At 39.3% G+C, this 14,309-nt stretch overlaps 2 protein-coding genes across 2 annotated transcripts; both read left to right on the top strand.

The window, feature by feature from the left end:
* Positions 1 to 338: 338 nt before the first annotated feature.
* On the top strand, positions 339 to 1,763 carry LOC145500743 (galanin receptor type 1-like). Its single transcript, XM_081480265.1, has one exon. The coding sequence runs from the start codon at positions 537 to 539 to the stop codon at positions 1,689 to 1,691; it is 1,155 nt and encodes a 384-aa protein (XP_081336391.1). The 5' UTR covers positions 339 to 536; the 3' UTR covers positions 1,692 to 1,763.
* Positions 1,764 to 7,862: 6,099 nt separating this feature from the next.
* On the top strand, positions 7,863 to 9,136 carry LOC145500672 (somatostatin receptor type 2-like). The gene has a single exon (XM_081480197.1). It carries the CDS (start codon positions 8,069 to 8,071, stop codon positions 9,134 to 9,136), a length of 1,068 nt encoding a protein of 355 aa, XP_081336323.1. The 5' UTR covers positions 7,863 to 8,068.
* The last annotated feature ends 5,173 nt before the right edge of the window (positions 9,137 to 14,309 follow it).

The following is a 14,309-nucleotide window of genomic DNA, read 5'->3' as shown; positions in this document are numbered from 1 at the left end:
GAACATCAAAGCCATGTGACAACAAGTCATATGTTTAATATTTTCCCCAAAGACCTGAAAGATGTCAAAGCTAAGCTACAGGTGTTATCTTGTTTTGCGTTTTTCAATTCGATTCAAATTCAAGGAATAAATAATTTAGTACAATATTTTCTCATTTTAAGATAAACATTTATTGAAAGAAGATTCTATGTAAAGACAAGCCACGCTAGGAAAGGATTTCTTGGAAAGCCTTATCAGTAAACAAAAAACCTTCAAAATTAGGCACCTCTTCTATTGATGATAGTTTCGATTAAAGATAAATTAAGAGCTACAGTGTATACAATGTAATTTGGTATTGTAGTTTTGTCACGTACTTGTTTTAATGACTTACTACTGCTGGGCTAGCATTGGTTAGTGTACTTGCGTAAACGATGACTCGAAAGTTTATTGCAGCAGGTGTTGCAGGTTATTTTGGCTGTTTACAGAACGCTTCATCAGTCTTTGTCGACGAGCTGTGAGTCGGGGCTTGTCAATTACTAACAAAACGTTGACGAGAAATGCCAGCTGAATTTATGGAGAATTGTATGTCAAGGCATTGCCCAAACACCACTGTTATTGGAAATGTAACTAGTTTACATTTAAACTCCTCACTTCCAGTGAACGAGACAATGGTCATGGCTGGGAGAATGGAGTCATCTCTTGTCGATATTCTAAAACTAGGTCTCGAGGTGTTAATCGCTATGTTTGGTGTAGCCGGCAACGTGTTGGTAGCAATTGTCATAAGCGGACTGGGAAAGAGAAAATCAACAACTGATCTCTTTCTGCTGAACTTAGCCGTTGCAGACCTTGGCATTCTGTTACTATCCTTCCCGCTCATTACTATCAGGGAAAAAGCACCCCGGAACTGGCCACTTGGAGAATTTGTCTGCCTTTATCTGTACCCCGTTCCCGACGTATTCCACGGCGCTTCCGTGTGGTGTATCGCAATGGTCGCTGTCCTTCGATATTACGAAGTAGTCCTCCTGCGAAAACCAATAACAAACAAAAATAATACTCCTAAAAAAGCTGCCAAGTTTGTCGCTGTATGCGTTTGGCTGACATCGTTTTTATTGTTTTGTTTACCGTTGTACCTTGTCGTTGAATATAAAGAAGAAACAGCGGGAGAGAAATGGTGTGGTCCCGCTTGGCCCTCGTGGATGGCGGCCCAAGTTTACACTGTGTTCCTGACTATTTTATCTTATATCCTGCCTCTTATTGTCATATCTTGGACTTTTGTCGCTGTATCACGTACATTGAATCACAGCAGTCGCTTCCTCAAAGACATGAAACGGGATCAAGATGGTGTGGAGAGTAACGAACAAAATTCTTTAAGTAAACTCAAAACTGGTCGTCTTCGTCAAAATAAACGCGCTAAACGTATTCTTACACCAGTCGTTCTGGTATGCGCAATTACACTGCTCCCTTTGACCATTCTTCGTTTAACTGTCGTAGTTTGGCCAGCGGTCGCGGATCAGGAATATTATGAAGAATACCTTTTGTATATAGTAACCGTATTTGTTATGCTTAACTCTTCTGTTAATCCTGTCATTTACTCCATAGCCAGCAAGAAATTCCGCAGGAGCGTTTCCAATTTACGTTGTGCGGAAGGTCGTCGAGAAAGATATTTCCAAAGATTTTCCAACCTTCGGCAACAGGTCCTTCTTGGGACATGAACACTGAGTTCCATTATTGTCTCTGTTCGTCAGTGATTGCGATGTCTGGTAGATTACATAGGGTACCATAATTACAATAGTACTCCTAGCATGTGTTGTTCGCTCGCATCGAGCGATGCGGAAGGACCCTTAACCTAACAAGGAAGAAACTAAACTTATAAATACTTATATAAATGTAGATGAAAAATTTTCACTGGAAGGGAATGCGTAATCATCATTTTCATAGATAAGATTGCCGTCGCTTAGCTCGATATTATCAGAAATACCCCTTCTGAGAAACTAGCAGTTTTTTCCGACTGCATTATCATAGCTCTAACCTTACAAAGAGAAATAACACTTCTAAAAATTCAACTACTGATAGACATGAATTGTCTTTCGGATTTATATATTGAACAGATGAACAAAGATGCATTCATCTTGCTTCGACGGAGAAGAACAAAACAAACGTTTCAATATGTGTAAATGCAGAGGAGATTCTGTTTTCAATTGGCGCGCTTTATAGTGCATGCAAATTGAGTCATGAAATATTTACGTATCTTTGTTTTTTTTTTTTCTCCATGGAGTGTTCGAGAGATTAGCTTGATAAGTTTATTACATGATCGTTATAAATGTGGGAAGTTCAATACAATCGTTGTAGGTGTGACAGGTTCAATACATAATCGCTATAGATGCGCATGCAGAAAAGATAACAAACCGCTTGTGATTTGTACAAAATTACAACACACTCCGTTGAAACTACAAAACCATCGCGATAAATGTTTATCAATAAAACTAAAAACAAGTTGTGCACAAAGCAATGTATTTCATGAGCTCATGTAATAAAGCACTTCAAGTTATGTAAAATCGTAATACGTACATACGTGTGACTTTGTACGTTTACGTAATTACACGCCTTCAGGAGCATGTATAGTCCGACAGGTAGACTAGGAATCGACTGACTGCGGCCATTGCTACATTTGCAGGGCATGCTGTTCCATATCGTGTAAGTTTTGAACAGCGTTCCACCAGGGGTTGGTTACAGTATTAGAAGCTAGTTATTTTCCATTTCTCAATCATTCTGTTGTGCTCTTCTTTAATTTTATCGAACAAAGGCCTTGTTATCTTTTGTTTCATACAGGCGATGCTGAGCGAGTTTCTCCGCGTTGTTTTGCTCAATCGCGCAAGCCTTTACCATATCCTGGCTCAGCTAGTATTATTTTTGGATTGCACAGGAGCAGTATACGCTGCTACAAGCCTCGTTAATAGTACTTTCAAAGAAGTCATTGTACTTTCCTGCACTCAAACGAGTATCAGTGATTACACACAATTATCATCATGTGTCACTGTATTGTGCAGAGTCACATTGAGCTGGGACTTCAGTGGAAATGTTCAACGTACTGTAGCTTTTTTTTAATACATGTTTTTTTTTTTTTTTTTTTTTTCTTTGTATTTTAAAGGTCTAGGACAAGACCAATGTTTGCACACAAACCAATCGCGTGTGAATCTCAAACGACAATTTTTATTCTCCCAGAATTCCCCAGTGACATCGCCTATTACGTCATAAGATACTTCACGCCTCCTCCCTGTTACAAGAGCGGTAACAAACCTCAAACACACCTAGATAACAATTAACTAGAAGAGCCACAAGTCCAGTCTCTCAGGGGGTTTACTCACTCGTCCAGAAGAGTAACTTTAACAGCAGTACCCACAGAATGAGTATTTGACACAGGAAGTTTAGTTGTGTCAGAATCAGGATTAATCTTTACCACTGTTGAAGGGACTTCAACCAATTCTGGACTTACACTAGGAACCACCTGGTCAGTTGGGGGAATTAACGGAATCTCTCGTGCAATTAAAGGAGGGGGACTGCACCCTACAATTTCTCTTTTCAAATGTTTCCTTTTCAGCATGCATTCTGTTCTCTGCATCAACAGGTATCACGTGATTTACATGCGTAATCTGTGGTAATTACCTGACACTCCCGGACCTTATGGTATGGTAACATAAAGATGTTACCAGGCGTTGCAGATAGCAATTCTTCCAAACTCATCAATGTTTGTGAGGTTTCAGTTTGGTCCTAGTCAACTGACTACGGAGCCAGCGGCGGTAGCAGCTTATTCGCAGTCCCTACTTGCCGTAACTAATACTCCTGATAAAATAGTTACGTCAGGAGTTGTGCCGTTTGGTATTAGTGTCCACTCCCCTATTTTTCTAATTTGCAAAACACATGAATACCATCCCTGGATTAGTCAAGATTATCAGTATTCGAAGTTTTACAAATTTATAAAAGAGCGTTGAAATCAGACAATGGGATCGGATATCATTAGCCTTTTCTCTGATCCTTACGAAATGTGGTAGGTTTGGAAGAATATAGCTAATTAATGAGCTGAGGTCTCGTCAACATAAGAAGAAAATTATTGCTGATATTGAAATCGGGATATGAAAATAAGCTCTGCATCTGAAATGGCATAATGCTTTGTAACTTTTATTTTGCAAACTTGGACACGATTTGGCAAGAGACATACCTTCAGCTGACACTGACGTTCCAAAAAATTATCTCGTCTCACAGACAAGACTTACTCTTTTAACAGTTGTAGCACTCATTGAACCCCGAAAACTACTTGAAAAGCTAAAAATTAAAAAAGTGACAGGTTTGGATAATTTGCCATCAAAGATGCTTAAAATAGTGTCAGGTATGAAAGTGAAGAATGATCATCGCAGTATATTTTCCAATTTAAGCAATTGCAGTTCATATATGAATTATTTCAGCTCAGTTGGTAGAGCATCGCACCGGTATCGCGGAGACCACGGGTTCGAATCCCGTTGAAGCCCTGATTTTTTTTTTTTTTTTTTTTTTTTTTTTTTTTTTTCAGGCTTCTTCTTTCCAATTGCTTAAATTGGAAAATATACTGCGATGATCATTCTTCACTTTCATCTACAACCGCAGTTCATATATGAATTATTTCATATAAAATTCACATCATTTCACTCCTCACGGGAAGATATGAACTCAATTAAGTGGCCTCGCTCCCAATGTGTGGCTTCATAGCTCAGTTGGTAGAGCATCGCACCGGTATCGCGGAGACCACGGGTTCGAATCCCGTTGAAGCCCTGATTTTTTTTTTTTTTTTTTTTTTTTTTTTTTTTCAGGCTTCTTCTTTCCAATTGCTTAAATTGGAAAATATACTGCGATGATCATTCTTCACTTTCATCTACAACCGCAGTTCATATATGAATTATTTCATATAAAATTCACATCATTTCACTCCTCACGGGAAGATATGAACTCAATTAAGTGGCCTCGCTCCCAATGTGTGGCTTCATAGCTCAGTTGGTAGAACATCGCACCGGTATCGCGGAGGTCACGGGTTCGAATCCCGTTGAAGCCCTGATTTTTTTCAGGCTTCTTCTTTCCAATTGCTTAAATTGGAAAATATACTGCGATGATCATTCTTCACTTTCATCTACAACCGCAGTTCATGTATGAATTATTTCATATAAACTTCACATCAGTGTCAGGTATCCTGGCAACATCCCTGGAATTCTTGTTTAATCGGTCGATTTCCTGTGGTACTGTTCTAATTGAATGTAAGTTAGCTAGACTTGCTTACATTTTTAAACTAGTGAGATAATCTGAGATGGTATACAAACCAATGTACAGCTCTCACACAGAGGCTACAACGCAGGTTCTCACCCGTGCCATTCACTCCAAAAGGAGAAAAGAGAGAAGTTGTCTCTTTCTCTTCTCACGCGCGGTCGTTATGAAACCTGAGAATCTCTCCCCCTCCCCCTCCCCCTCCCCCCTCCCCCTCCCCCTCCCCCTACCCCCCCCCCCCCATCCGCCCGATGAGAGTTCATAGTTAATGAAGATAATGAAAACTCGAGACGTAATCAGAGCGTCGTATTTAGAAAGAGGAGACAAAATAATATTTGAAATGTAAACCGCCTTCCCAGTATTCAAATCCCTTCTAAATGATCCAAAAAGTCACAGGAACACAGCTAAATTACAGTTGTTGATCGGGTCCCCTGTGTCTTTTTTGATGATTTGGATTATCGAGCCTCCAAATATATCTAACAGAGGTCAAAGGAATGAGCAAAGTAGCTAATTAAAGCTATAAAAGGAATGAAATTCGCCCCTCTATGCTTACAACTTGAAAAATTGTTTCAAGCTACAAAAAACCATAAAATTTTGGACGCAAGAAGCTAATCTGAAAATAGCTCGAGATTGAGAAAAAGAGGCAAGCAGCCCATTTTTCTCCGCAGATACTGTTAATATTCATTACTGCGGGTACACTTACGCATAACACAGCTACAAAGTCGCGCCAACAAACTCAGTGTACATGTACGCAAGCGTGCATAATAATTCAATGATGCAAGCTCATGGCGTGAGCACAGTAAACTTCCCTTATCCATTTCCATTTACAATGTTATAAACATTTTATTCATACTTTTGGTTATGCATCGAGTCTGTGTATCGTCAAGCTTTTCCAGCATTTAGAAAATGATGCTGAGTAAATTTTTAATGAAATAAGACTTACTTTGTTATGCCGCTCACACAATTAAGGGGGCCTCACTCTAAAAACCTGCTTTTATAGGTCTCCTCGCCCTATCAAAATCCTTTTATTACCGTGGCGAATGAAAAAAAAAAATGATGCCGATGATGAATTATGATAGACTGGGAAGTTTGGAGAGCAGTCAAGAAGCTAGAGTTGCTTTCGGCTGAGCATCAACCAATTCTTACCCTTCTTTCGTGCTCTAAAAACCTTCATTCGTGCATCCCAACGCTATGATTGATGTAAATGCATTGTTAAGTGCTCTGCGCTCCTGCGGAAGTTGAAAGTGGAGTGTGCGGACGCAATGAATTGCGTGTCACGTATCTACTTTAAACCTTTTCTTATTCAGATTTCCAGTTTTCTACTTTAGGCAAACTTTCGCTCAACCGTGAAGAGCAAGTCATAGCTCAAAACAAAGCAAACAAAAAATGAAACTTTGAGAGGTTTTTATGCATAAGTGTTTTGCTGTTAATGATCAAATACTGAGGTAGATGGCTTTACCGGAATCAGCTGGAAATTCAATTAGATAGTGTCATTCAAGATTGACCACATTTCTCCAAGACCTATTTAGCTTACTGAATTGTATTACTTCAATTTCAAAGATGCTGCTTATCTACACGGATGTTTGAAGACTGGTTCATGGAGGAATTTTCATATACACGAACTTATGTTGGAGATTTTTTCTAGTTTTCCATTCAAAGTATTGGTAAATTCTATTTCACATGACAAACAGACGTCATACTTAGCTTCATTTGTATCATTCATCAGACGAGGAAATAGAAGAAAAACACCAAAGTACTTTTGTCATCCTGTTTTTGATTACAAAAGGTAAGTATAAGTAGAATAGCATAACTTCTAACTTTCGTCAGGTATTTTAGCCTCGTCTCCTCCTCCGCTTCTTGCACCTTTTTCTGGTGTTTCATTTAATTTCTGTTAACGTGATCTTTGTTGATTCATTGACGTAATATCGAGCCCTTTCATCATTCGCAACAAGAGATTTTTTTGTCGTTTTATAAGAGCCGGCTACATACTTGAGTTCATCAGTTTTCTTTTTTTTCATAAATATATCCCAAGGATTTAATACATGCGTAAATTTAAATTGATAAAGTACATTGAAGGATTTGTGTTTACGTCTGCATGTAACTGTGATGACAACCACGGAAAAGGTAAACTGTTAATATTGAGTGGAATATTTCGTGTTGAGAGCTTTGTCTTTAAGATTGACATATTCTTCGCTTCTCTTTGGCTTTTGGTTATTCTATTAACCTTTGGCAGGTAATATTTAGACGGAAGGCGTTTTCAGAATGATAAGAGCAATGGGATTGGATTGTATTTTCCTTAACTTGAAAGCCAGCATGGGCGATATAACTAATTCAGTGAAAGGAAGCTAAGTTGTTTTATAAACGAAGATGCTCATCACTAACGGCTAGCTCCTTGACAAGGCGAACTTGACTCCTGAGAAATTGCTTTATTCTGTTTGAACGCCGCTCGATGTGAATAGGTCGCTCGCTTTTCAACAGTTGAGCTCCGTCAGTCAGGCCACTGTAAAGGAATTGAATATGTTGAATATCATTGAATATTGAAATCAAGGAATTAAGCTGTGTTATCATTTTATATTACAATAAACATTAAAAAATTCTTTACAGGAAGGAAGATCTACAGGGACGAGCTCTTACAGTACTTGCAAGCACTGAACTCGGACCCAAGGAAGTCAAAGAAGGGTACCGCACAGATCGCCAGATAGACTTATTCGTGCGACGTCTACATCACAGGAAAACAAAAAAAGAAGAAACTACACAACAGCCAGGTATTCAAACGACAGGAAAAGGAAAAGTCACATGAACTATGGCGAACTGCACCGTAAGGCATTGTGGAGCCGATCCGAACGTCTCCTTGGCGAATGATTCCGTTGCCAGGGACATACCCTTGGTGGAATCGCTAAAACTAGGTTTGGAGGTATTAATCGCTTTGTTTGGAGTTGTTGGTAATGTTCTGGTAACTGTTGTTATTTGTCAAATGGGCAAGAAGAAGAAACCAGCGGATTTCTATCTACTAAACTTAGCCATTGCAGATCTTGGCTTTCTGCTATTTACATTTCCGCTAGGATTAATCAAAGAGAAGTTGCCCTTGAACTGGCCTCTTGGAGAGTTTAGCTGCCTCTATCTGTATCCAATACCGGAAATATTTCACGGTTCCTCTGTATGGTGTATTACAATTATCGCTATACATCGATATTTAAAAATAGTGACACTTAAACCAAAACGCGATAATAGGAAAACTTCGCTAAGAAATTCCAAGATTATTGTCGGGTTCGTATGGGTGATATCATTTTTTGTTTTCTGTTTACCACTGCACTTTGTTGTTCAACATCATGAGCTGTCCAACGGATTAGCTTCTTGCGGTACAGTTTGGCCTTCGTGGGATCGCTCGTGGATTTTGCCTCGCTTGTATGCAGGTTTAATGACATTTTTCTCCTACATTCTGCCACTTTTCCTGATAGCTCTGACTTATATAAGAATAGGACGTAAAATTAACTGCAGCAGCAAATTCATCAAGGATATGAAAATCGAACATAGCGTTATTTCATCTGATGATAGTAAAGTTGTTAGTTTTTCCAAAATGGAACTCCAACGTCTTCATCAAAACAGGCGAATCAAGAAAATTTTAACGCCAGTTGTTGTGGTGTTTGCAATAACAATGCTCCCGTTGAGTATGCTACGAATCGCTTCTATTTGGTGGCCAGTCATCGCCACTCAGGCATATTATAAACATCTTCTGTTCATAGTTGTAGTGTTTGTCGAGATCAACTCTTCCTCAAACCCCTTAATTTATTCGCTAGTCAGCAAAGACTTTCGCAAGAGACTAAAGGAGTTATTTTGCAAGGGTTGTGACGAGTCTCGAAGTGTTCTCTAGGGATTGATACACGAGTTCTCTTACTGACGCGTCAATTGTTACTGATTTAAGGAGTTAATTAACTGATGTAAGGAAAAAATGTAATCTGCTGAATTGTTCATGGTGAATGATAAATCTCGAGAAATGAAATCAACTACTGTTGAGACCTCGGCTAAAATGAGTCTCGGAGTCTCGATCGGAGTCTCGGCATATTCTGAAACCTCAAAGTCCCGGAGTTTCGCAAGATTATTATATTATAAAGGGGAATCAGGGTCAATATTCGGTTTCTAAATAGCAGAGGTAGGCGCAAGGGCCAGCACAGCTGAACTCTATTACGGACAGTCCAACACGGAAAGACACGGCGTGACACGGACAGGCACAGTGTAAAAAAGGACACCCACAGCCCATTCTGCGAAAGACTGGTAACCAAACATCTCACAGTCATGCATTTGTCTTTAAAGATGGCGGCAAGATTTGAGACAAGACAGGTAAGACTAAGGATGAAGACATGAAGACAACTACCCTAACATTCAGGCCAGGCGATATGAGCCGTTTTCCAAAATTGTTCAGTGATTTATCCAGCACGAGCTAGCGTTTTAATAAGAATGTTGTTTTATGGCGATATGAGCCGTTTTTCAATTGGTCAGTGATCTATTCAGTATGAATTTGCTGAACAATGCTGTTTTAAGGATGCTTAAAAGCACATTCTTTCGTTCTGTTATTAACTATAAGCTTAGCGTTATACATATGGTCTCTTCCCCTGTTTAGGATAGGATGGAAATGGTTCTTGATCACGTACGCAGGACATTTCAAGAAATTTTCAGATATGTAAACAACGGTGACCTTTGTGAAGAATCTGTGGACTATTGACGCTATGGGTGTCTCAAAAACTAAGACCTAAGACCTAAGATCCAAGACCTAAGACCTAACATCCCCTCCGAACCTCAAAAACTAAGACTTCAGACCCCCTCTGAATCTCAAAAACTAAGACCTGGTTATGCAACAATGCAATAATCTTCTGAGCTTGAGCATACTGAAAATAATCACGGCTGCTATGTTTATTTCGGTCAGACTCACGGGCACAGGGTTTGAAATTGAAGCCGTGGTTGATGTGCATAAAATAACGAGACAGTGTTTTCTGTCTGAAAAGGAAATATCAGAGATTGATCCAACGTTTGGTTAACAGTCTTCCGCAGAATGGACTGTGTCTGTCTTTGTTACTGTGCCTGTCCATGTTGGGCTGTGCCTGTCTTTTTTACGCCGTGCCTGTCCGTGTTGGGCTGTGCCTGTTCGTGTTTGGTTAGGTCTGTACGTATTACGGTTTGCCTGTACGTGTTACGCTGTTCCCAATAGATTTCAACTGTGCAAGCCCTTGCGTGTGCCTCTGCTGTTTAGAAACCGAATATTGACCCTGATCCCCCTTTATAGGACTATCCCCAAACCTACAAAGAGTGCTATAGTCGGTGTTACGGGTTTTGATGAGTTTACGGAGGGTAGCATACGGATGGACAGCCATACTGTATCTTGGCAGGAGGACACTCGTAGGTAGAAGTCTGAGGCGAACTGCTTTGATATCAGAGTTTTTCTTCCTTTCTATTTCTTTTTAGTTAAAAGAACGCTTAAATTGCTATATACATGAATTCTCCATGTTTAGAAGCTGCAAAAATGTTCTTATAACGTATACGATTACGTATAATGTACATATAAGGTATTATATTCGGTCCTCCGACCCCTTACATCTTGCCAGTATAGGAATTAACTTTAACATAAATGCGGTTATTTCATTAAAATAACTGCACTACATGTTCATTACTGGCCTTGTAGATATTTTACATATTACCTATCAGAAAACGACCGGACATATATCCCCTCTAACAACTTAGAGCTAAAATGTGAGGCAGGTGTCATTTATTGCCAGTGTCCAGTTGTAGCTGTAATACATGTACATAATCTTAAAAGCTATTTTATTCACTACCTGGATTGGAGGTGTGGATATCCTATGGACTTTGCTAATGATCTGTAGTTCCCTTCAAGCCCCGCCACCTCAATGAACGCCATCAGTCTGTACATATCCAGGCATAGCGTTCCTCAAGACACAAGCCCAGTCCGAACGATCAGTTCGACCTAAATACAACATTGAAATCAACCCTGAAATGTAATCAGCAAATCTAGGGCTTTGAATCATAATGGCTAACAAACATTGAAAATAATTACTCCTTCACATCGAATCATTGTCATGGTGTAGTTAAATTGCTTAACTCTTGAAAACCTGAAAGGAAGCTATGTATAAAAGTTAGGGCTACAAGAGCAATCTCTGTGATGACCAACTATTTAGGGGTGGACGGGGGTGGGGTTAGGGTTGTTCGTTCGCGTGATTTGTTGGATGAACTTGGTTGGGAAACGTTAACAAAAACAAAGGACTGCAATAGTTAGCTGTGATTACTGTACGTACAAAATCCATAGTAATCTTTCCCTATGGTATTTGAGACTGATATTTACCAGTATTTCAAGTTTACATACAGTGTTAGAAGCTATGAGTCAAATTGTTATATTTCTACAAAATGGTATCTGTTCTGTGGAACAAGATCCCCTTCATCAGATCAGACAGCAGCCCAATTTGAACGATTTTAAACCTGTACTGCCCGGGAAAGATTACTTTAAACACATAAATTATAGAAACCTTGATAAGATATATAAGATTTCATTGCATTTCATTTTATTGGTTTAGTGGTTCTGCAGTTAATGTGTTCTAGTGTAAAGTAGAACGACTCTTAGGAAGCCATGGTGTATATATCATACCATTTCGTGCTTAAATAAAGATTGATTTGATCTGACTTAATATGAGATATTTTGCAAATGTTCATTGTAAATCAACAACAACGACGACAACAACAACAACAACAACAACAACAACAACAAAACATACATTAGCTATATAATTTTCTCTCGGAGTAATGATTAATTTCTAAAATTATAACTGTAGATCGAAAGACCACAAGTAATATACCAGGTACTGTTTGGGGTATGTCCTACATCACCACAAAAGACATACAAGATGTCACAAATTGAACTGAGGAGTCTATAAAGTAAAAAAATGAAAACGTTCAAAAATACCTTATTCCTTGTATATACTGGGTATACCCCTAAACAATAGCTTAATTTGAAGCTCTGGGTGTGCAGATTTTTATCAGATTTTCATTTGACCGTAAAATTGTAAAGCGTGAAAGTTTCAAAAACTTGAGGAGTGGTTAATCAAGTCTGATTCAGGAGGGGGTTATGATTTTATGCTTTCAATGTGAAGATCTCTCACAGATCCTTTTGGCCTCCAAATTTGAAATGAATTGGCCAAATATTAAGCTTATTATAACATTTTGTGCCATATGGCACTATCGAGACTTAAAGGGTTAAGGAAAGAACCAGACAGAAGTGTTGTTTCGTGTACTTGTTTATTTCCTTAGCTTTCTTTACGTGCCTGGTGCTGTGCGTGACATTTCTGAGCAAAGTAGTCCATCTGGGGTGCCTTCCATTCGACCAAATATTCGGGAATTCCGAGTGAGGGGGTCGGAAATTTCCCGGAAATGATTCCGAAATTTTGCCGAGTTTCTCCGAGCCCGGAAATCTGATTCTCAAGCTTCTCAATATCAGTGCTCGTCATGTTTCTAACTGGCGACTTTTAAAAATCTCTTACTTCAACACCGTTGTAGTGGAGTAGCAGTTTGCCCAGATCTGTTGCAATTTGGTATCCTCCCTTTGGGCTCTCAAGTTTGTCTCGTCATTGGAAAGTGACTCTTGAACTCGTCAAAAAAGTAAAGAAGTATCGTACCGTCAAAATAGTCGGGGGTTCGATTTAAATTCATCCCATGTAAATAATTCCAACCCACTGTAAAAAAGTTAAGTTGTCATCCTCACCAAATACATCGTTTGATTCAACATCTGAGAGTCGTCATCTGTTTCCCCTTTGTTCATTTCATATTGTCGTGCGAAAGTTGGAACGTGATGGCCTGGGACGGTCTGGTCCAAATAACCGGAAAATTCTGTTTCATTCGTCACATTTCAAACCGGAATATTTCTTCATACATTTAATGTAATTTTACCCTAAGTAACTCGAACCTCCGTTAACTCGAAGCAATTTTCGTTTCCATTCACGTAATTTTCTATATTATTTTACTCTCGATAACTCGAACCATGTTTGTCAACGCGTGACATCTCAACGTATTCAGTACTGTAGTTCAAAACATTAAAATAACTATTTCTAGAAAGAGTAAATCGCATGAACGCTGTAGCAGTAGCCCGACGTTGTTCTCTCAGAACTTGCAAAGTTAGCTGCACCTGGACTTCAGCCTCGTTCCTGGGGTCTCTCATTTTCTCGCCCCCTCCCCCCGAGCGAGAGAGAAGAGACCCTGGTTGGCTCTGGTCAATCAATCAATCAATCAATCAATCAATCAATCTTTATTTGTACTCACTATTGCTTAAAAAAGTTACATGTCTCCTAGAATCTGGGAGATGACAATTTAATTATTGAAGGGAGGGGCGGCCTAGTATGAATTTTGTCTAGATTGAGCCTACGGGTGTGCGGGATGTGTTGTCACCAAAATAAACCATGAAAGATATGCTGCTCTGTCTGGCGGTAATATTCTGCAAACGCCAAAGAAAATTCATCCGTTCTCTGATAGCGGAAATCCAAGTTGCTGTAGGTTGAATGGTTCAGTTTAGGACGCTACGCCTTGTTAAAATCTCTTCAAGAAGGCGAATGAAACATTGCTCGCCGCGACCGTGGCTGTGTATTTAAGATCATTTATACCTCGGAATGAATTAAGACCACATCTACTATGTGGTCCTTGTGAACGGTGATTAAATAATTTGTGAGCATTCACTGAGGGCCATGATAACTGAAAGCCGAAGTCACTTCGAAAGGGTGACCCGAAGTGAGCTGTCGGCGACCCGAAAAGCGCGAGGGATGATATCATCACACAACGATTCGTCGGGGTCTGAATTTTGTCAACGCTGCTTATAATAACATTTGCCTTCACCTGAAAGGAGGCCAGAAAAAGAAAAATATAATTTTCATTGCGTCGTTAAAAAAAATCAGTGTAAAAATGGGGTTAATAGTCCTACACGACTATTACGGTTCGTGACATTTTCGCATTTGCCGTTCTCTTTTAATTTTCGACCTCTCGGCCTTTTCTTTGCTTCA

The sequence above is a fragment of the Orbicella franksi genome, chromosome 10, assembly GCF_964199315.1.
Source record: "Orbicella franksi chromosome 10, jaOrbFran1.1, whole genome shotgun sequence".
NCBI classification, from domain to species: domain Eukaryota; kingdom Metazoa; phylum Cnidaria; class Anthozoa; order Scleractinia; family Merulinidae; genus Orbicella; species Orbicella franksi.
Note: the sequence above shows the minus strand (reverse complement) of the source record. Positions and strands in the feature narration are given on the sequence as shown.